This window comes from Rhagoletis zephyria, unplaced genomic scaffold (assembly GCF_001687245.7).
Source record: "Rhagoletis zephyria isolate East Lansing unplaced genomic scaffold, Rhagoletis_zephyria_1.1 Rzeph_scaffold_00161, whole genome shotgun sequence".
Lineage (NCBI taxonomy): Eukaryota > Metazoa > Arthropoda > Insecta > Diptera > Tephritidae > Rhagoletis > Rhagoletis zephyria.
The window spans coordinates 59,597-82,987 of record NW_016157245.1 but is presented as its reverse complement, the minus strand read 5'-3'; the positions used below and the strand labels follow the sequence as shown (position 1 = coordinate 82,987).

Below are 23,391 nucleotides of genomic sequence, written 5' to 3'. Positions count from 1 at the left end.
ACCGCTCAGCACGCTTTGGACATTTGACGTTAATCACATAATATGGAAGAAAAAAATAATTAAAAGTCAACCCGAATTGTTACTTTACTTAAATCAGCTATAAAACTGCCTACCTAATATTTTTCTAAAAAAAAATTTTGTTTTTTTTTTCAAAATATTTGTGTAACATTTGAGATTTTCGTGTGACAATTTACACGACAATGTTTCACTCTGTGTTTTTGCACAATCTCTTTTAAAAAAGTTTTCAAAGATCTTTTTGCATTTACACGATTGACATTTTAGTGTCAAATTTTTTTTTTTTTTGGTAAATTTTTTCGTCTACATCTTTAAAGCGGAGTGAATCGCGAACTCAAAGTAAAAATATGAGAGTGTGAATTCGATAAAAGCGAAACGTCAAAAAAACTTTTTGATTTCGCCAACCGTGCGTGCATGCCAACCCCGCTGACTTCACTACACTTCTTGCCAACCATGGTGAAACGTCATCGTGTAAACCGGCTCTCACAATTCCTTGCAACTAGTTTTTGTTATGTAATGTTTATTACCAGGAACGGGAGATGTTCTTCAAAATTGCTACGTTCTCTGGACTTGATAATAAAAAATTTTATATTAACAAATAAGACTTCAAAGATCATGCGCAACAAGTCGTTTATACCTTTTTTTAGCTTTAATAAAATCGGTTGAAAACTTAAGGCTCTGGACTATTTGAACAATAAATTCCAGTTTTTGATCTAGCGATTCTGCTCAGTGACACGGGGTAATAAATTAACATATTTTTATTATATCTTTTTTTTATAATTTTAGTAACTCATAAATAAAGATTAATTATACATACATAGGCATAGAATGGTATTAGATCTCAAACTTTTTCAAATCTTCCCTTTTCATGTGACGATTAATAATGGAGTTAGTCCGATTTCTGTCAACGCAAACTTTTTAAAATTTGTTGTACTGTGTTATAGATAAATCTCAATTTTTACTATTCTAGAACAAAAATTACTACAACAACAAAATATTTTGCAGTTCTCCTCAAAACTAAAGCTGTTAATGAAAAACTTTTCATTTCGTATCGGAACTGACCCACAAAAAATTTATATATTTGCGAAACTATGGGCAAAATATAGTAAAACTGTGTATTTAGTTTTTCCCTCTGACGTCAGAATTATTTTCTAAGGATTTTGATTTCAGAAATATGAATAATTTCAAAATATTAAAAAAATTTGGTGCAATGTAGAATAACAATGTGGGTATGACATGCAAGAAAAAATTATTTATTGAATGGATATGAAAAATTTCTTTTAAAATTTTGTCCTAGGAAATGCTGAAAATTATGCAATACTTATTTTTTTTTTTTTAATATATGTTAAAGACTAATGGCCGTATTCATAAAAAATAAAGTGGCTTTGTTAGATAAAGGTTTAAAAAAATTAAAATTAGTTAAATTGCATTTTCATTACCTATTTTTTCTTGTTAATCAACAAACTTTAATAGTTCTAAACTCTACAGAATTTACTCTATGTACAGAAAGTCATATACATATATACAGATGTTCAACACACCACGCATAATTAATTTCACATAACCTTTTTTCTGATTTTTTTTGCACTGTCATCACTTTTTCGTACATATCTACACTCCTCCAGCTTTTAACTCACGCATCCGTACATCCGCCAATATGTTACTTTTAATTGCAGCAGCAGAGGATAAATGCAAATTTTTTTTTTTTTTCAACACAACGAAAAAGTTGAGATCATAAAAGGAATTATTAGCGGAACAACTGTTTAATTATATTAAAGCAACCATGAAATGTATTATGGTGTGGAAAGAGAAATCTGGTTAAGAAAGGCAAAAAAAAAAACAAGAAAAAAGTGGAGATAAATGCTAGGAAAAGTAAGAAATGAAAATAAAACAAAAGAGATGTGTGGCAGCTGCCAAGTTTTATCAGAGAATTCACAACGCAACGGCATTGGAACTAAAAGTGGAAGCAAAATTTAATTTAACAGTAGGATGTAGCATATTTGCAGGCGCTATGCATCGCAGTAGGCAGCTGCGGAGACCATAATTAAATGTACATACATACATACATACACACATAGCAGGTGACGCGTCACGACGGTAGCACTAGCAGTGGCGCTGGCAGCGGGAGTTGGAACTGCAAACGAAAAGTGCCGCAATACGAAGAATGTGCGCGTGAACTCAAGTATTTATTAATTTTGCGCTTCTTCGGGTGTGGCGCGTTGTTTTCGTTTTGCTCTTCTTTAGATATCCTTGCTTTGTTGTGGCTTTCTTGTCCATGATATCTAAGACTGCCTGTAAATGCCCCACTTTTGTTTTTGTGCTATCAAAAATTAACTTCAAAAAGCATTGTCACGCAACGTAGACGCCACAACAATAATAACAAAAAAACGCTAATGCACAGAAAGCGTAATTAACTTGCCACAACGATGTGATAATGGTTTGTTTTCATTAAAAGGTTTTAATGCGTGAACGAACGGCTTAATTTTTTTGGGAAAAAGAAGAAGGTTTGGAAAAAACAAATATAAATTATTTCTCTTGGTAAGTTAAAAAAAACCATAGCGACATCAAACCAAACAAACGGTTTACCAATTAATTGAATGTATTTGTGTTTTAGTTTAATTAGTCTAGTTATACCTCTAATAAACATAAAATGGTATTGTAACTTTGGTCCGGTATTTTTTATATAAAACATACATAAAGAAAAACGATTTATAAGGCAACACTGGCTAAGATAGTTGAAAGTCTTTTGTAAGACAATTGAAGGACAATAGATATAGTTTGAAAGATTTTATTTATTCTGGCCCGCAAGCCTTAAAAAAATCTTCCTAGTCAACTTTCGTGGAGAAAAGCTCTTTTGACAAAAAGCACCGGTATTTTGCTCTCACTCCTTTAACAGCCGCAATGGCGTAATAAACGAACCAATTAAACAGTCGTAATATGAAGTACGGAAAATGAAAGCTAACGAAATTGGCCATAAACCGCATATACTTACATCACTTTCCGATTGTTTGATAGTTTCTGAGAAATTAAGTAATCATCGAGACTTTTGGGTTTTTTCTTATGAAAAAAATAAAATAAATAAATTCAAACTCTAACAGGGAAGAAATAAAAAAAAAACAGGTTCTTTGACATTTTTATTAAATTCAGTTCCATTACAAAAAAAAAAACAAGGTACTAACGAAGTAAATCAATGGGTAAATAAAGAAGAAATGAGTGGTCAATTGAAAATGTGCAAAGGTCTGGAATACATACATATATACAGTTTATGGAGAATTTCGATTGCTTTCATTTGCCGCACTATTACGATTGTTCCACTGGATCGTAAGATATTTAAGTGGAACCACTTTTTAAGCCAAATAATGGTAAAATATTTGGAAAACTTATCCGTAAAAAAAAACTCGATTTTCGGAATCACCGTGCAAAAGGAATTGGATGATGAATAAAAAAAAACACAAAAATTTGTGATCCAGTGTCAGTGTGTAAATTTTATTGTTCTGAAAAGTGTATATATATTGTTTTTAGTTTCATTTAATTTTAAGATTTTTTTGTTTTAAAAATAAACATATTTTTTAATTTAATTTAAATTAATTAATTAATTAATTAATTTTTAATTAAATTTAATAATTTAATTTTTAGATTTTATTCTCTTGATATCAAAAATATAAATTTTTTATATACATAGGTATGTAGATTATTAATTTCGTATAATTTTTTGGAAATTATTTTATTTGATTTCCTTTTAATATTTAATTTTGTTTCTTATTTTAAAAAGATTTTTTACCAACCTCAAAAAAGGAGAAGTTTCTCAATTCGTCTGAAAATTTTTTTTTTATATTTTTTTTTTATGTATGTTACCGCATAATTTTGGACCACGTCAATCGATTTCGATAATTATTTTTACAAAGGTGGTATCTCAGGTGTGGTCCCATACTAATTTGGTTTAGATCCTCTCATTGTATCACGAAGAAATTAACGATAGTCTTAAATTTTTATATGGGAACAGAAGTCGGTTCTGTTTTTTGCTTAACAATTACTTGTTTTCATTTAATTTTTAGAATTTTTTTTTCTTTTCTTAATTTAATTATTTTTTTTTTCAATTAAATATTAAGATTTCTTTGGTTTATAAAGAGAACTCTTTTTAATTTTACACTTTTTTCGAGTTTTCAGATTTTATTGCTTTAAAAAGAAAACTATTTATTTTCAATTTTTTTTTTACCTTTAAAAAATTTTAGTTTTAATTTGGTTTCCTTTTAGTTTTAGATTATATTATTTTAAAATGAACATGGTTGTTTTTAATTTCATGGAAGTTATTTATTTTTTTCCTTTTATTAATTTAATTTTCTTTTACTAGTCAGTGTTTATTATTTCAAAATGTAAATGTATATTTTTATTCAATTTCATTTAATTTTAAGAAATTTAATTGCAAAAAAAAATATTTTAAAGAAAATTCTATGATTTTTTTCACATAGATTGCTACATTTAATTGTAACTAGATTCTTTAATTTTTGGCAACTTAAGAGAGACTTGCGCACAATAATTCAATAAAGGCATTGCTCTGGCTCAACATGCAATTAATAACGAATATTAAAAAAAAAAATCAACAAACAAAACAACAAACAAACAAATTTTTTTCCCACCATGGCGCACCATAGTCTGGCGATGACACAATGTAGTAATTTCTTATGCTAAAGAAGTTTAATAAACTACTTAAAATTTCTCTTAACGGAGCCTAGAGCGGTCTTAGCTTATCGCCTACCCCTATTTGAAACAGAAATGTATGCCCCTTGTATTATTTCGTTTGGAAAGAGTGAGACTAGCTATAAAATATCAGAGTCAAAATTCACCCAAACGAAATACTGGCAACTTATTCTTGATCTTTTTCATTTAGAACTGCATAATAAGCTATGTATAAGCTAAATAAAAATACAGCTGTAGTCCCCTCTATCCTCCCCGATTCTGCCATAAATTCAGATTTCAACTCAAGCTGACATATGAGCTAACTATGTACACTATGTATAGTAGGCATATTGTGACTCATAAAAATGTAAAAAAAAAAATAAAAATTGTGAAGTTCATTCTGAACATAATTTATTTTAATATTCATATAAAATCAAAGCAAATGTAATTAAATATGCTTGGTTTGCCTTTTGGCTTAACTATAAATTATGCAATCATCCGCTAATTTTTTGATCAGTTTCGTGTATTTTTTGCGTTTATGAAAGTCTGAATAGCTCACTCATTACTCGTAATTTTTAATTATTTAGGTACATACATACGCATGTAGGTAATGGAGTATTATTGTATAAAACCAAATTTTTATAAAGCGAATTTTACTGCTAAACATGGAGAGAAAAAATTATGACAAAAATTATGAAAAATACAGTAAAATAAACAGAGAGTTAAACTTTGTTTCAGAAAAAAATGGAATTATTATTTATGACCAACGGCAAATGAGATGTAAATAATTCATATGATATAAAAATTGCTTGCTTATGAGCCAAAAAAAAAAAAAAATTATTAAGTTTATTTTTTCGCAGATGAGAATTTATTATTTATTTGTTGGGGTGAATTAGAGTGGATGTAGTGGGCTTTCCGGTTACGCAGTTACACAGTTTCCCGATTGGTATTTCATCATGCCTGTCCAGACATTTGGCGCAGGGGAGTGGACAAAGACTAAATTCGATGAAGTGGCCTTTAGAGTGTTCAAGATAAACATTATGCGGCGACGGAAAGAACCGCTGTACGGGCTTTATGATGAAATAGATATATGTATATAAATAGTAAATCGAATTAAGATACAGTGGCTGTGCTGGTTAGGCCATGTCGTAAAAATTTATTGGATTACTCCAGTCTTAAATTGTATTCGATGTTTCATCCGCTGATGTGGGTAGAGTAAGAAAAATACTTTTTCTTCAGTAAAAAGAGCAAGTAGCGAAGGATATTGGCGGCAGTTGGCTTTAAAGCGGAACGACTGCATTAAAAAAGGGTTTAGTTACGCCAACGGAATATATATTTTTTCAACATTCGATTTGGTACTTATAAACAAATCGAAGTCGGCCCAAACCGACTAAACAGTTAGAGCGCGAAATAAGAAACAAAAATAGAATTTGAATGAAAACCACAAAGCCTAAAATCCTACATGTATTTATTAACATACTCACCTAGTTAATTCTGTTATAGCAACCACGGCGTATACGTGACTTCGTAGAAATTGGTACTCAAACTCTATCAAGTGTTTTAGACGACAGCAATATTGAGATACAGAGTGATTCGCCGACATGTGTGTTTGTATGTAGTAACAAATAGAAACAAGCTGGCATAATCAGAAGCATTGCTAATCTGCACTACTTAACAATTACCCGATCCCACAAATCTTCTTATTCATATTTCATTATCATTTCGATTTGTTGTGGTTTATTTGCGGTCGTTTAATCACATACATCGGCAAGGTACATATGTATATTAGGATACCTTAAGAAAAAAAATCTAAAAATTTGAATGGGATTTTTTTTTTTTCATCGGAAGAACTACATAGGTCCAAATTCTAGTTTTAATTTTTTTTGTGTGTAATTTTTGGGATTTATCTTTATCGAGCGCGTGAGACAAGCTAACTTATACATATGTATGTATATGTATGTCTGCAAAACATCAACATCTAAATTTTCTACAAAATAAGGTGATTCAGGAAATTTTAAATATTTAAAATAAATTTTAAGTTCGCAAAAATTCTATACAAAATTGTACATACTTATTATTGAAACTTATTCATAAAAATTTTTTAAATAAATTTTTTCTAAACCTGGTGGCAACCCTTATTTTTTCTGAAATTTTCATTGATGTCTTTACTTTGAATTTAAAAATAACAACGAGTTTCCTCATGTTGTTGATGCATTAAGATCCACCCTAATGTACATGGAGAATGTTGTGTTTGATATTGCAGTTTAAGTGGTTTAAGTTAGTTCAAGCGCGTTAGCGAGTATTGATTTCTATGTGAAACATGTACATATATACCAAATATTCACCCAGCATATAACGAAGGTGGTCATTGAAAACTGCGATAGATACATAAATTGAAGAGCTAATAAGACACAATTTTTTTAGATTTAAAGAGCTGTGCAAATTGAAATTTTAAAGCATTTAAAGTGATTAGTCAGATTCTGATTAACGAGATCCTGAAAAATTAAGAAATTAATTTAAATCTGAGTAATATTGTTAATTTTTTTCGTGTAATATAATAAATTCTTTATTTATTATTAACAAAAATATAATGCCACTATTTTTCTACTTGAAATGAAAAAATACAAAAACACGTATACATATGCATAATTTTATAGTTTTTTTCCATTAAAAAAAAAATATTTATATATCTAGCAGCAATTATTCAGGTTTCTGATTAATCAGGTTATGCTTAATCAATTTTCTTATTAATACAATAAATTAGATTTTGAGCAATAAAAATGTAATGTAAATGTAAGGATTATTCCTTGGTTCATTAATTAAAAAGGTTTCGATTAGTCAGCTTGTTCAATTAATTGATAAATTACAAATCCCTAAATTAAACTCTTTTTTATTTGGCACGAATTTGGTTGACAATGCTGTGTATACAAATATTATCCAGCTAAAAATATGCAAAATATCTACTTATATTCTACATTTTTTTGGTAATTAAATTAACACTAGTACGAAGAGGATTTATAGCGGCAGCTACGAAGAAATTGGAATTGTTGCTAGGTTTATAAAATAAAATAATGTCAATTCCAGTTTGCCTTTGTATGTACATATGTATGTATATATTACTTTTTTTGTACGCTTAGATAATCCTAATTAATGATTGCTGAATTTTAGGTTCAGAAAAACACTTGACACAGGCAATTGTGAGGCTAGATACCTACATACACTTGCGGTCACGCATAAATTACCACCACTATTTTTTTTTTTAATAAGGTAGAATTTTGTAAATAAAAAAAAAATATTTTTTTATATAGTTCATACTACATATAAAAAAAAAACTATACAAAACAAACTTTCGAAAAAAATGTAAACAAATTTATTAAAATTGCTAACTTTATCATTAAAATTTTAGAAAAATTTCGAGTATGCAGTTGTATCCGCAATAATTTTAGTCTAATAAAGTGCCAGTTTGAAGTAGCAAAAAATTCTGGAGGTTTTTTGAGAATTTTGTTTCGTATGCGTTTTATGCAAAAAAAAAAAACTGTGCAAGGCCATCAGCAAAAAAGTTTTCCAACATCAACGCTAAATTCAGGCGATTAAACTTGCACATTGTTGCACTTAAATTTAATTAGCTATAAAACTGCGTACCTGAAATTTTTCTAGAAATTTTTAATAAAAAGAAAAAAAAAAATTATGGAAATATTTGATGGTGTTTTCTTAATTTTGCACAAAATTTGAAACTTTTATTTGTGCATATTGTTTGTGTTACAGGGAATTATAATTAACCCTTTTTTATTAATGTACGAAATTCTACTTCATAAGTAACAAAGTTGCGGTAAATTATATGTTACCGCCAGTGTACATGTATGTATATGTTTGTTCCCTACAAATTAACATGCAAACATACAAATAATTAGGTACGTTTTTTGCATACAAAATAATTGTGTTTGTATTTTGCGTATTACCTATTTACCTCCTTTCGTGGTCGTCAGCTTATTTTCGCTGTCAGTGACGCTCTACTTATTTCTTTATTTCACAGAAACAAGCATTAGTTAAAGTTACTTTTCTAAGTGAAGGCTGATAGCAAAAAAGAACGCAGTTAATTTTTGGTATTCCTATTTTAAACAATTAAAGGAAACGAGTTTTGTTAATCCTTATGCCAACAGCAATATACCCGGGTATGTTCTGCGTTTTAAAACTTCATATTTTGGAAAATGTTCATCTGCGTAGGATTGGACAACCTGGGCCAGAGATATGGCCATTTTTCGACTTTTACCCTTGTATATGAAATCGCATGCAAATATGTATATTGATAAATTTGAAAGTTCTTAAAATAAGATAAGAATATACTGTTATTATAGTAAGATAATACTTATGAAATGACAAAATATGATTAAATTGGAAATTACTAACTTTTTAACTATGTACAGTTATTGCATTGCGTCATATTAGTAGCAAGTTCTGCACACACGGGTATTTTGCACAATACACAGGTTTTTCTTGTTGGGCGAATATAGAACAATCGCCCTTTGTTTTTTTTATTTTGCCCGCACTGTCACGTTCTTCCTTGCCTCCTAAATACTGCAACATCCCATATCCTCAAAGGACCGCCGTTTATTGCTTCAATGATGTTGCGTGTAGAGAATATTCTGGTTCTTCGAATATTAGTAGCTCTCATTTCTGTTTCAGGTTTCGCCAGTTGCTCACTAAGTTGATGATGGAACATCCTAGTCGGATTTTAGAGGTCTTCACGTGTGGGCAATGTTTGACGTAAATTACTGGCAAAAGGTACAAATATGTACAAATGTACAAAACTTGTGATCCCTGCTTTACTCTTTCAAAACCCTTGCGCGGTTCACGGATTGAACGGTAGAGGGTTGTGCAAGACCTAGCAAATACCGCTATTGTGTTTATATGAGTTAATTTAAATGTTGCTTGTACGTCATTATATATACATAGAGCAAGGCACTTTTTACCTCTTAAGCCTCTACCAACACCAACAAAGTACTTATGCAAGTATTATCTTATTTTTCTCAGTTTCTACTTTTCCTCATTTGTTACCCTCCTGCAGGTGACAGTTTTCTAATATGCGTTTAAGTAAACAGAGATAATACATTTCTACAAGTATGTGTGTACAACGTACATATTTCAATGCTAAGCTCCTTGTAAGATGTTTGTAAATATGTATATTTGTTGAACACATTAGAGGCGAATGAGTAAGCAAGAAAATTTCGTATTAGCAGATATCTTATTTAATATGTTGAGCTCAGGTAAATTTTTTTGTTAACCTGCTAAGCCGAGAAAGCTTCGAGTGCAAGTAAAAAAATGTTAAAGTATGTTTAAGCATGTCTGTGTTTGTTAATTTGTGCTTGAGTAGCGTGTCTGTCTTGGGTCATGGTGAAAACTTGTCAAAGTTTGGCTGGAAAAATATGCTAAATCTAAATCTATTATAAAATAACCAACCCTTTTTTAGGCAAAGAACTTTGAAAAATGACGTAATTTTTTATTTTCAAAACCAAAGAGGAAGATAATGTCTACGAAATGTACAAAGACAAAATGAATATGAATTCAGAGACGAATACTAACTCGAATACAAATACAAAGACCAAAACGAAGATGAACCGAAGAACGTACCCGAATACGAAGAAGAATGGGAAGAAAAACACGAAGAGTAATACGAGGAAGAGTACGAAGATCAAGACGATCACGAAGACTAAGATGAGGATGAAAATGTGGACGAAGACGAACGTAGACGAAGAAACCTAATACGAAGGCAGATACCACAAACTTTAGGACTACCACGGTCATTAAAATTATCATTACCGTTACCAATATCATTACAATTTTCAGAACCATAACTATTACCATTACTATTATCATTACCATTACCATAACGACATCCATTATGAAACGGACTAAAAGCGAATCGGAGTAATTTGACCCGGGCGCATTATTTTTTCGATTATTTAATGAAAGATGACATACGGGTCCCGGAAAGTCTTTACTAACTAATGACCAACCAAATTGAAACGGGTATTTTATGTACGTATGCAATTATTGCTTTCAAGACCTTGCCTTTGGAGAAAGATATGGGGATATGGTAAATCCACGCTGAAAGTTTCCAGGGAATATTGCTGGTCAAATGAATTTACTTCAGATACGTTCGCATGTCTTTAAATTTCATTTTAATGGTCAAAATGGGCTTTATAAAAAGGAGAAAGGCAAGGAAGGTGGAAGAAATTTATACATATGCTACATATGTATATGGGTGGCTACTGAAGCAGCGAAAAATCTGTAAATGAAGTCCACTGAAAGCTCAGATAAAATAATACTTACGCCGCGACATTTCTATGATCAATTTATATTTGGTGTATGTTAAGATACATGAAAATCATCTCGTAGAAGGACCGCCTTTGAGCAGCTTCAAAGCTTGCGAGGATTTAGGAACATTTGCTGTTTGAAAGTGAAAGTAAAAGCGAATAGCCAAGTGTAATTTAAATTGGAGCTAAAATAAAGATACAAAAAATAAGTGTAGGAGCTGCCTTGAAGAATAGTGTAAGTATGTAGAAAGTAGAAAAATAAGCAACCTTCAAAGCAACTAAGTGGTTGGGCACTTGAAAGCTGCTGAAGTATGTAAGCCACGTTTAACTACACACTTATAAGAAGGTGAAAATTACATAAGATGTGAAGGTTTCTGTATTGTGTACTGCTTCACGAGCGCTAGTTAAGTTACCAGCTTGGCAGCGACATATTTCTGTACGCAACACTAATGATCACTTGGCAACGTTCCGTTTCATGTGACAACATTTTACGCCTTTTAAGCAAGAAATGATTACGAAATAGCAGCTGACACCACAACAACTGTTGCAAATAAAAGTGTCTATAAAATTAGTGTGAAAATATGAAAACCATATTTAGTGCCTGCTTTGAAAGAATTTTCTAGTATTGTAAAGAAAATAAATCTTTTAAACGCAAAAAAAAAAATAATTTCCTTTTTAAAAAATTTAAGTCCAATGAATAAATTAACAAACAAAAAGGCAAAAAAAAACTTAAAGAATTAAGTAATACTAAAACATTTTTCACATCAAAAAAAAATAATACTTAAAAATTAAGTTCAAAAACGAAAAAAGAATAAAATAGGTTCCTCAAAGTCACAAGAAATGAAGAAACAAATATTTCCTTTTCAACAAAAAGGTTTAAAAATTTAAGAAAATTAAATTAAAAAAGAATAGTAAATAAAATAAATTTGTAAAGCTTAAATAAAACTTGAATTAAAAAACTTCAAAAGAGGAACAATATAATAGGATAGGTTTATAAAAATTAAATAAATTAAAAAAATATATATTTTTATTCTTAAACAATAAAATACTTATTCAAAAATGTACAGAAAACTAAATTAAAAAATTGTAAAATAAGTTTCTAAAAATTTAATGAAATTAAAAACGCATTTTTATTGTTTAAACAATAGCTTACATCTAAACTTTGTAAGAAAATTAAATATAAAATATTAAATTATAAAATGGAAAAACAAAAACAAGCTACATGAACTCAAAAATAAATATTTTTCATTTGAAAACATAAAATCTAAAAGTTAAATAAAAAATAAATTTGTAAAAATTAAATGAAATTTAAGTAAGAAACTACAGTAAAAAAAAATATAGTAACATAAGTTTCCAAACGTTAAATTAATTAAAAAAAAAAATATTTTTCTTTTCAAAACAGCCAAATGTCAAGCAAAACATATTTAAAAATATGTATTAAAAAATAAATAAAGTTAGTTTCGAAAAATTAAATAACATCCAAAATTATATATTTTGCTTTTAAAAACCATAAAATATAAAATTTAAAAGATATTAGGTTAAAAAAAAATTAAAAAAAAAAAATGTTAAATAGATTTCTAAAAGTGAAATGAAATTAAACAAATTTTTTTGCCGGAAGCTTATGCTATATCCTTCGATAAACTAAGCCAAATGACGAGTTACAAGAAGGTTGCAAAACCTAGGCGGCCTATTATTTCACCAGCGACGTGGTTTGAGTGTCCATTAGGAAGGTTATCCTTTGACGCAGTAGTAAAGACACTTTAGACCTTTGTACTTCCATAATTTACGTATCAACTGCGCCGCAGCATGTTACGCCATATGCAGTTCAGTGAGTCGCCCCTATGAGGGAACTATCCTGGTGGCGGTGTATTTGTCAAAGACTTAAGATACCCCGCTGTCGCTCCAAGCTACTAGAGGTCATTGAATGATTATTCCTTCCACAGGCACAAAAATGGTTGGCCTTAAGTTTTCTAAGCGGTCGACAGTCATTAGTGTCCTTTCGAGATCAAATTGCGAGGCCAAGAATATACAGAGTAGTTTCCTCTCCCTGACTCTTTAACTTCAGCATCTCGCCATTAACCCGACTTTCACGGATATTTTCATCCGGAAATGGCATTAATGACCTGTATTCGAAAACCAACGGCTATCTTTCCGATACTTCTCACTTCCTTACTAAACGGATTCTCATCACTATGAAATCTACTCCAAGCCACCAAATATGTATGTACCTACTTATCGAAGCCGCGAAACTCTCGTATCATAATTTTATGCTTGGCTAGCAACTCCAGTTCAGTCAGTTACTGGAATAAGAGCCACCATGAGTTTAAAACCTAAATCGTGCAGCCACGGAACCCGACGTTCTATAGGTAGGCCATAAATTATATTAATCGACAGATAATCATCAATTTTATCAGCTCTCGCCCCGTCAATGCCATCATCGGAGTACAAAACACACTAACCTCGGAATTCCCGGGACAAGGGACTTAGTAGCGCCGCAACAAGAATAACTGAAAACTGAAATAACAGAGCCGAAAATAACAAATCTCCGAAAGTGGTGACATGAGTTGTTCAAAACCGGCATCGAAGAGCAAATAGGGAGGAGGCACCAGCAAGAGGCACAATTCGAAATCGAAGAGCACTCTGAAAAACCCAAAGAAGGTAAATCTCGCCATATCCTCCAATCATTGTGCACACACTACTTTTAAGCTCCTCTCGGCCAAACTGTGTAAAATAGGCCTTCATTTCAGATTTGCACAGTGTATGGAAATCACAGAAATACTCGAAACTAGCAAATCGACACACGCAACCAATCAATTTCTGTTAAGCAATTTTTTGTTATACAAAAAAAAATAAGCCACTTTGATGCCACATCTAAATTTAGGGTACCCGCAAAGCTAATACGGCAGCGTAGAGTGACCAAAACTAGAGACACGGCGATTAACTTTTGTGTAACTATTTCCATCCGCTGTTGAGAAGCGTAGCATATGCTCCACATCTGTATTATTTTTATTCACAGCCCAGTGCATTTTATTGACTTGACTAAAGCTTTTGATTAATTCTTTCACAGTGCTTCATACAAAGGCCAAAAATATTTCACTTTCAGGACTGTTTGTTTGTAGTTGTCTAGTAGGCTGCGCGAAATGTCCTCTTCTTCAATATGGCGGCCATCAATCAGTGAATGAAATAAATTAATACAAGACATGAGCAACAAAGTTTGTATCATCAATCAATATGTCAAAGGTGTAATATCCTTATTACTAACAAAAGGATAGTGTTAAGTGCCAACACACACATTGGCTTTGAATAATTAATACATACGTAAATGGCAACATTATTATACAGCTTTGGCAAAGCCTCAATCACACCAGCAATCACTCACCTGTGCAAAACGGCCAGCGTAGGAAATGTATACACTTTCACTTGGTTTGTGGCTTAGTGACACCCTTGTCGTAATGAAATATGTATGCATACACATGCGCGTATGTAGGTAAGTAAGCATATATGTATTTCCTATAAATTGCTGTAACATATATCAAACTAGTCACATATTTGTAAAGGTTGTAATATAAATACACTGCCGGCAAAAAGTATTGGCAAAGCAAATTTTTCACAATATATGCAAAAATTTTTTTTCTATTGTTTTTCGGCCAATTTTTTATAAAAATATGGTTCATTCTACAACAAAAAACATTAAAATATAGTTTCTAAACTTTGTGCAAAAGTCACGAAAATTCAGCTAATTTTCATGCAAATTTTCAACTTTTTAATCAGATTTTTTAGAATTTTTTGAGTATGCAGATTTCGAGCCTTATCAATTTTATTATAATAAAGTATAAATTTTAAAATAGGCTAGGAATTATCGTTGATTTTTGGCAATTTTTTCACGCAGTCTCTTTTATAAAAAAAAAAATTTTCGAAAATATTTTATATGGAAAAAATGCAAAATGCCTTCAACGAAAAAAATTCTCAAAAATCAATGCGATTTGTGCTTAACTCAGCACTTGCAGTTGTTTTACCAGAATTTAATGCGCTTCAAAATTGCATACTCAAAAAATTCTAAAAAAGTTGAAAGTTTGCATGAAAATTTGCTGAATTTTTGGGAATTTTGCACAAAGTTTATGAATTACATTTTTAATTTTTTTGTTGTAGAATGAACTATATTTTTATAAAAAAAAATTGGCGGAAAAATATTAGAATAAAATATATGCACATATTGTGAAAAATTTGCTGTGCCAATACTTTTTGCCGGTAGTGTATGCACATTTTAGTTAGGAAGTTATTTGAGTGAATTAATAAAAATACATATTCACACATGTGAATACCAATGTATGTTACATACATACACATGAATTCTGCGGTGTGATTGGTGCTTGATTGACTATCACTTTAGCGTGACTAGTAAAGCAAGTAAATTGGTTTTGATTCCATAATCAGTTACATATTCATAACTATGTAAATATTTAAATGCATATTTACATATGCAGTTATATAAAAAAAATATATTTTTAAAAATTTGATGTAGCTGCATATTTGAAAGTGATCTTTTGACATTCTCCTAGACTATCAATTAAGAAACTATTTTCATCATAACTGAGCCATCAAAGATATTTCGAGCATTGTACAACTTATGAACAACAACTCCTGAGATTGCGTCTCATATATTGAAAAGGTTTGTAGGTATGGAGAAAGTTCACCGTACCAAAGTTTTTAATCTGCAACATAATCTCCTAATAAAAGTCAATAAATTAAACTCAAAGCTTATCTTATAACTTTCCATATAATGAAATTCGGGAAGCTATACGACATTTTCGAAAACAACAGGAATTCCCTCTTAACTCGACGAAGTTCCAAAAGTACATATTTAATATGTTTCATTTATTTGAGGAGAGAGTATATTCTGGGAATAAGTTCTGGAAAATATTATGGATCTTCAAAAAATTTGTACTTTCTTTCCTTGCAAAAGTTTTTTTTGGGTGGGCTTTCCAAAATGGAACCAATCGAAATTTCAGCGAAAGTATAAGGAATTTCGTCATTTCGTTGTTAAATAATGTCCACTATCACCCCCTAATTTTTTTAAAATATGCCACTTATCACTTATATTTTGTGTTACATATTATATTTTCAATGCTCACATGCGTATTTTATGCTTTTATTACATATAATTCACCAATTAATTAAGTAAAACGCGTTTATAAATTTGTGTTCACGTTTTACCACTTTTCACAAACAAACAGAAATAACAATGGCCGACAGTAAGAGCAAATATGTGCTGCCATACGTTTCAAAAGTAAATACGCAACTATTAAAGGATTTTATTAAAACGCGGCCAACACAAAAAGGAGTTGTGCGTAAAATCGTCATAATTGTATGGCAACCGTATTCCAACGGTATTTCTTTTATTCTCTTCTTATTTGTTCGCATGCAGAAGCTAGCACTGCATTTTTTCGCGTCTTTTCTGTGCTTACATCCATTTTATTTAACCATGTATTAATATAGTTCCATATATATCGAAAATTTTTAATAAAAAATCGCGCGATTTTTTATTAAAAATTTTCCCCTGCGGCGCCTTATATTCTAAAAATCGATACTTCCATAAATAATGAACATTTTTAATAAAACATCGCTTTTTATTATAAAATCGATACTTCGATAAATTATGCAACTTTTTAATCAAAAATCGACCAATAAATAATTAAATTTTTTTATTAAATATCGCGCGATCATTATCTGCATTTTTTTATTGCTTCCGTTTTGTGTTTTTGAGGCATTTTTTCATATGTATGGCAGCACTGACATTTTTTTTTTTTTTGTTTCAGTAAATTCTAAACATTTTAGCAATTCTTTTATCCCAGCAGCGTTTAAAGCATATATACAATTACTTTCATTATTAAATTCCCCAATTAAGCTGCTTTTATAAAAACGAGTAACAACACCCAGAGTCTCCCAACACTTTTGTGACATCCTTTCACGAGCTACTCTTTATAAAGATCACCATAAACATCATCTAAATATTTAGTTCAACAAAGCTCTATTTTTAGCACTCTATTTAACATTTTTTTTTCGCTTATTCCCTGAGCACTCATTAATTTCCGTCCACAGTTTGCCCACACTCTACGTTCTTTAGCTATTTTCACACAATAAGTCTCCGGAATGTCTTAATTCCTCTTGTCGCTTAACTGCGCCCCTTCGCAGCAACATAAATTTTCCAACAAACAAATAAAAGAGCACTCAAAAAATATATGTACGTACATACATAGTATATCATCTAAGTACTCACCACGCCATCGCCAATGTTATGCACGGAGCAGGGTATGTGCGCGGTCGCACCGATTTGCGTCGTCACAACGGTTGAGTTCTCTGTGCCGAAGTACATGGGCGCCGCGTAGATTTCATCTAAGCCAACATTGGCACTCTCGGCTGAGCTGCCTTGCGCCACTTCGCCAAGGCTGTTGTGCTCGCCACCTCCACCTACGCCCACCACTCTATGTATTGGGCGTGCTATGTGCTGCAACTGCAGCTGTTGTTGCTGTTGTTGCTGCTGATGCTGATGTGAGTGGCGTTGTTGGTGTCGTTCATCAATTACATTTGCTGAATCAAAACTTGTTATGCTACTCCCACTTGTTTGATGGTATGGCTGTTGTAAATTCAACTGTTGTGATTGTTGTTGCTGTAGTTGATGTTGATGATGAAACGATGATGACGCCGAAATTGAAGAGGGCGGATAAGGCATATCTGATGGGGCTGTGAAGGCGGCACTATAGCTGCCATAAAAAGTGCCATGGCCGGTGGCCGGCAATGGAGGCGGCTGTGCCGCTGTTGCTCCATTAAAATTATTTGTCACGATGGGGCCGGAAATTCCAGCCGACGCAGGTGACATAATTAAATTTTGATTTATATTTCGGTGTTGTTCATTATTAAAGTTATCCTGTGTAACGTACGAAGTAAGCCCTAAAAGAAGAAGAAGAAGAAGAAGAAATATGAAGTGAGAAAAGGGCGAACAAATAATGGAAGAGTGTTGAAATAAATGTCGGTAGAAATTTAACGAAGCGGTCAACTTAAATAAAATATGAGGTTTGGGTTAGAATTTGGTGGAGAGAAAAACTGAAATATGCCTGTAGGACGCCCGTTTATGTAGAATTGAGTTATTAAGTTAGATTGATAAATGTGCTAAGAGGTGCGTGACGCACGCTCTTTTAGCTTTTGACTTATGCTTTTCACTCTCTTCCTGTTATTCGTAATTGGCATGTTTAGGGTAAAACTGAGCTGGGCGGTATTTTATAAATTATTACGTTCGGCAATTAATGAAAGCATATCAAATATATTTCACTAATGTACTGGTTACCTCTATGCTGTGATTTTAATTAAGAACGATTAAATATGTATATGGGCATTCCCATGGTGGCGCACGTGACAGTCGTACGATTTCAATGTGATACAAAAAAGGAATACCATTTGTTTTCTTTAACTTTTTTGGGCCATTGTATAGCACATAATTAGCTCTATATTTAACCGAAAAATGAAATCAATCGAACTGCTTGGTCCTGAAATATAAGCATTTAAAGAGAGTGTCGTTACGTGACAAAAAATGGAAGTTGATTTTTTCTTTTCTTACAAAATCGCAAAACTCTACGAATTGTGGATGGCTATTTTCATGAAACATATTTTAATATGATTTGGAGCAATTCTAGTTGTTTTTAGAGTTTTTTGAATTAATGAAAATTGTTTCAATTCTATTTTACAACGCCAAGTGTGAAACGTGACGTGACGTGGCGTCACGTGACATAAATTTCCATCGTTATATTTTTGTTAATATTGCTTTTAAATGAATTTTTAACGCAAATAAAACTAGTATTTTATGTAAAATATACTTTATGTTTTGACTTCAGCGCCAATTCAGGGTCAATTTATTAAAAATCTATGATTTTTTATGTTTCAACCACATACGCCAAATTCGAACCAAATCGGACCATAAATACGGTTTCTCGACCTTGGCACCACCTAGGAAGACCATTTTATGCAAACATGATTATACTTACATAGCCAGTATATACTTTAAAAAGCAGACAAATCGGCCCGTAAATACGTTAGATATAAAACTGGAAACACCCATATGTATTTCATAGCCCAAGGCACATTTACAAGGTGGAAGACATATTAAGAGACGTGGAGCTAAGACAGAGCACAAAAGTGAATTTTTTCTTCCCACTAACGGTAAGAGAACCGCATAAATTCGACAGCCAAAGGTGGGCAGCTATTTAGCTGTGCGGCAAACTGCCTAAATCCCATGGAGTGGGAGAAGGTTTCGTTCGATCACATGCCAACGGAATTAACATCTTTACGCAAGACCCAGCCTTACAAAAGAATGATGCGATGCCTTAGAAGCCAACGGAAAATTCCCTATAATTATTGCGGCGGATCTTAGTGCCTGGGCAACGTAATGGCGTAGCAGTTATACAAACAAAAGGAGCGAGGTTATGCTTTAAACTTTCGCACAACTGGATATTTCAATCATAAACATCGGAAATACCTATACCTTTCTTGTTACCCAAGGAAAATAGAACGCCGGGAGAGCTCTCGTCTTAACGTCCGACACACTGGGGATTATTCTTGAGAAAATCATCTGCAGCAGGCTCGCGACGATCGCAAAGGATAAAGGTTTTCTATCGGCCTACCAGTTTGGCTTCAAAAAATCCCGGTCTTCCATGACGCAATTAAATTTGCAGGCAAAACACAGTACTTAGCGATAATAACGCTGGACATAAAAATGGTCTTTAATCGTAGAACACATAACCAAAAAATACCACGTAAACACATAACCGGGGTATCCGGGTGGCCACATAATTGTTTTTAATATATTAGAGGCATAACAGCAATTAGTATGGGTAATTATGCAGATTTAGGAGTAGCCTTTATAGACAGTAAATCGGTCGACGAAAGATGAAAAAGAAGACGCAGCACCCGGGGTTGCGCGTAACCTTTCTGCAACAAGATAAAATGATCCGAGTCGATGTTTGACCTTCGGAATGTGCGTACGTTTAAAACATTGGAAGCGTGATTTTCGCTTGTCACAAAATGTCGGAGACAGCCACGTGGCTTGAGGGAGCTTTTTTGAAACTTATCACTCCAAACTACCATTTTCGGGCCTTAGCGAAGTTGATCAGTTTCGGTTCGTTATCAGACATTCTGGCGATTTTGCTACCGTGACGTCGGCAGATCTCGAAAACTCTCCCTTTTATTCGGATTGTAGCAAATTGTACAAAAAATGTTGTCTTCTCATCGCCCTCTTTTAGCGTTTTTGCGTAGAGGGCAAAAAGAAGGTTGCATTTTTCGGTAGAAACGAAATCGGCATAAGGTGAACGACAGTATTCCGCGACGGGGTCTCACTCTTAGTCTTTTATATGTCTGCCATGGTCGTCAGAAAAAGGGGTTCTCAGCGGAGGCTGGATCCCAAGTCCACCGCACAACCCGTTACGGGCGGGTGTGACTTTCTAAAATTAGCTTGCTTTTAAATAGGTGTTCAGTTACTAATTCGTGTAAGCACTAGAAGTCGTGAGCTACAAGAACCGGACGCAGAATTATCATTTTTGCGACTTCGCATAGTGCCGTCTAACTGGGCTTTAATCGAAACATTTGTTGTCCTCAATGTGATCGTGTTTTGTAAAGGTAATTTATCCTTTATAAAAAGAATAAGAGAGAAATTTCCCATAAAATAAATGATATGCCGCCCGGAAGCCACTAAACTCAAAAAATTTTATACTAAGAATTTTATTCAGAGCATAGCCATGAGTTATCTCTTCACGGAAATAAATATCAAAAATACATTGCTTGAAATAAAATGTTGATTTGACTTTTTTTATGCTGTCATATAAATTCAATTCTCTCAACACATAATATGATGACTAAATACTGTGGCTATAACCAAATCATATGTTGAGAGAAACATATTTAGTTTGCTTTACTAAACTTTTTTCTCAGTGTACGTATTCTCGAATGCACAAACATATACGTATGAATAAATGTATATGTATGTGCGATTATCACATCTTTATTCTTCATCCGAGTGCACAAGCGAACCATGTTTCTGCACTTAAATAACTTCTTATTTACACGCCAAATTAAACACTTCTTATTACCATTTCCGGCACTTTTCCGTATGTTAATACGATTTTAATGTCAGTCAGAATTTTTCATATGACTTTTTATCGCAATCACCAGCAAAATTCACAGCGCAGCAACCAGTTGGCATTGTGCATGAGAGCGTTCATGTTGTTAGGTTTTAAAATAAACATTTTAATTTTTAACACCTACTATCTCAACAGTTGTGCTTGCGCTCGCACAAAAATTTGAGCATTTGTAGATATGAACATATTTGAATTCGAGCAAGCATGCATGCACACTTTGATGTACTACTAATATGCATATAAATTCGTTTTTATGGCGGTGGATGTTAATTTATGTGCTTTTTGTGTACCTAACAACACGCAACATTATGTTTATGTTAATTTTCTTACGACTTCTGGTGAATAAATTACTTTTAACATCAGTATGTATTTACATAGGAACACATGTGAGATTATGTATGTATGTGGGTTTTTGCTGAGTGTGCAAATTGCTTGTACAAACATTCTTTAAGGGTTCGTTTACCTTAAACTCATGCATTCATACTCGTTGTCTTCTGCCTTGCCAAATCTCAAATTAATGGGTCTACCGGGCGTATGAGTGATAACACTGTTTGGGGGAAATCTCAAGTTTTAAATGACAAAAAAAAAACGCCTGAACACGTAAACATAACTTTGATTCGTAGATTCCGAATCTGTATTCTGTGTTTTTGGATCAGGCCATTTTCTCAAGATATGTTCGTTTTTATGAAAAAAGATTAAATTCTAACAGGCAAAAAAAAAGAAGATTCATTTTCATTTGAATTAAACAGAGGCCCAAAATATTTCCCTCCACTTCGAAAATGTCCCAAAATAACCGTCACTATTTAAGAGAAAAAATAACCCACAAAATAGAACAGGTGGTTTATTTTTTATAGATGTGTGCTCCTCTCAGTGGTAAAGGGTTATTTGCATATCGTTTTCCGTTGCTGTTGGCCACAGACACTTATCGCTGTAAGGGGAAAAATTTGTGTTAGAGAGCGGTTACCCACGAACGTGCACGCAGGTTACCGCAGATGTGCGTAGAAGCATATCAAATTTGCTAATCGATAACAAAATCGATACCCAAATCCATAAAAATATAGATAAAAAATCGATAAAACTATCGACAAAAATCGACAAAACTATCGATAAAAATATCGATTAAAATATCGATAATGAAATCGATACCCAAACGATAACAAACTCGATAAAAATAACGATAACAAAGTCGATAACATTATCGATTAAAATATCGATGTGAAAATCGATAACAAACTTGACAAAAATATCGATAACAAAATCGATGCAAATATCGATTATTATATCGATAAGTCCCCGAGAATACCGAAAATACCGAAATCTTTCTTCCTTTATCTTTATCTTTACTCATCCTCATCCTTTTCTTAATATTTATCTTTGTCATCTTTATGTTTATCATTTTCCACATCTACATATTCCCCTTCACCTTTGCCCTTATATAAGTAAAAATTTTAAATTTACCTTGATCTTAATTTATGCATTTATCTTTACGCTTCTTTGTTTTTGTTTTTATTTTTACCTTTGCCTTTATCCTTTTCTTTATAAATAAAATAAAATAACTTAATTTCGGTGTATCATATTATGAATATGCACGCTCTCTTCCTTGTCATAAATGTTCGCACATGTATGTGTACGTATATGTCCACTTATGTACGCCCACTTATATTTTTCAGTCTTACAATAACCCACAAATTAAGACACTTAAAAATAAAAGTCGCTGCCAAAGTGTCTTTGCCCAAGAGAAATAACCCTCAACGGAAAACATAAAAAGATCGCACAGAGTGATATGCCACGGTAAACACCATGTAAGACACTTGATGACGGTTATTTTCGATCTCTGGTATAAAAAGCTGTTCTTTTTCAAAATAACTTGCTACTGAAGAAGAAAATCGATAGAAAAATAAGAAAGTTGTGAGTGATCGGAGGGAAATGCATAATGCATTTTTAGACGAAATTTGTATGAGTAGGAAAGAATGTTACTCATACGCTACGTACATGGTCATACGCGTATATGCTCGTATCAGGGATGGGCGTAATCAGGAAAATGAATAATTGAATAAAAAAAAAATAAGAATAAGCTTTCATTCATCATTCCAACAATTTTGAATGACGAATAAATTTTTATTCTTCATTCAAGCACTTGCGAATGATGAATAAATTTTTATTCATCTTTCAAGTAATATCAAATAACGAATAAATTTTTATTC

General features: G+C 32.2%; 1 protein-coding gene across 2 annotated transcripts in view; it reads right to left on the bottom strand.

The window, feature by feature from the left end:
* Window positions 1-23,391, bottom strand: part of dpr13 (defective proboscis extension response 13) — a 111,148-nt gene that overhangs the window by 40,934 nt on the left and 46,823 nt on the right. For both annotated transcript variants that reach the window (XM_017606460.1, XM_017606452.1), the window contains one exon: window positions 17,284-17,954. In XM_017606460.1, coding sequence (XP_017461949.1) covers window positions 17,284-17,954 — 671 coding nt within the window. The remainder of the gene's footprint in view (window positions 1-17,283; window positions 17,955-23,391) is intronic.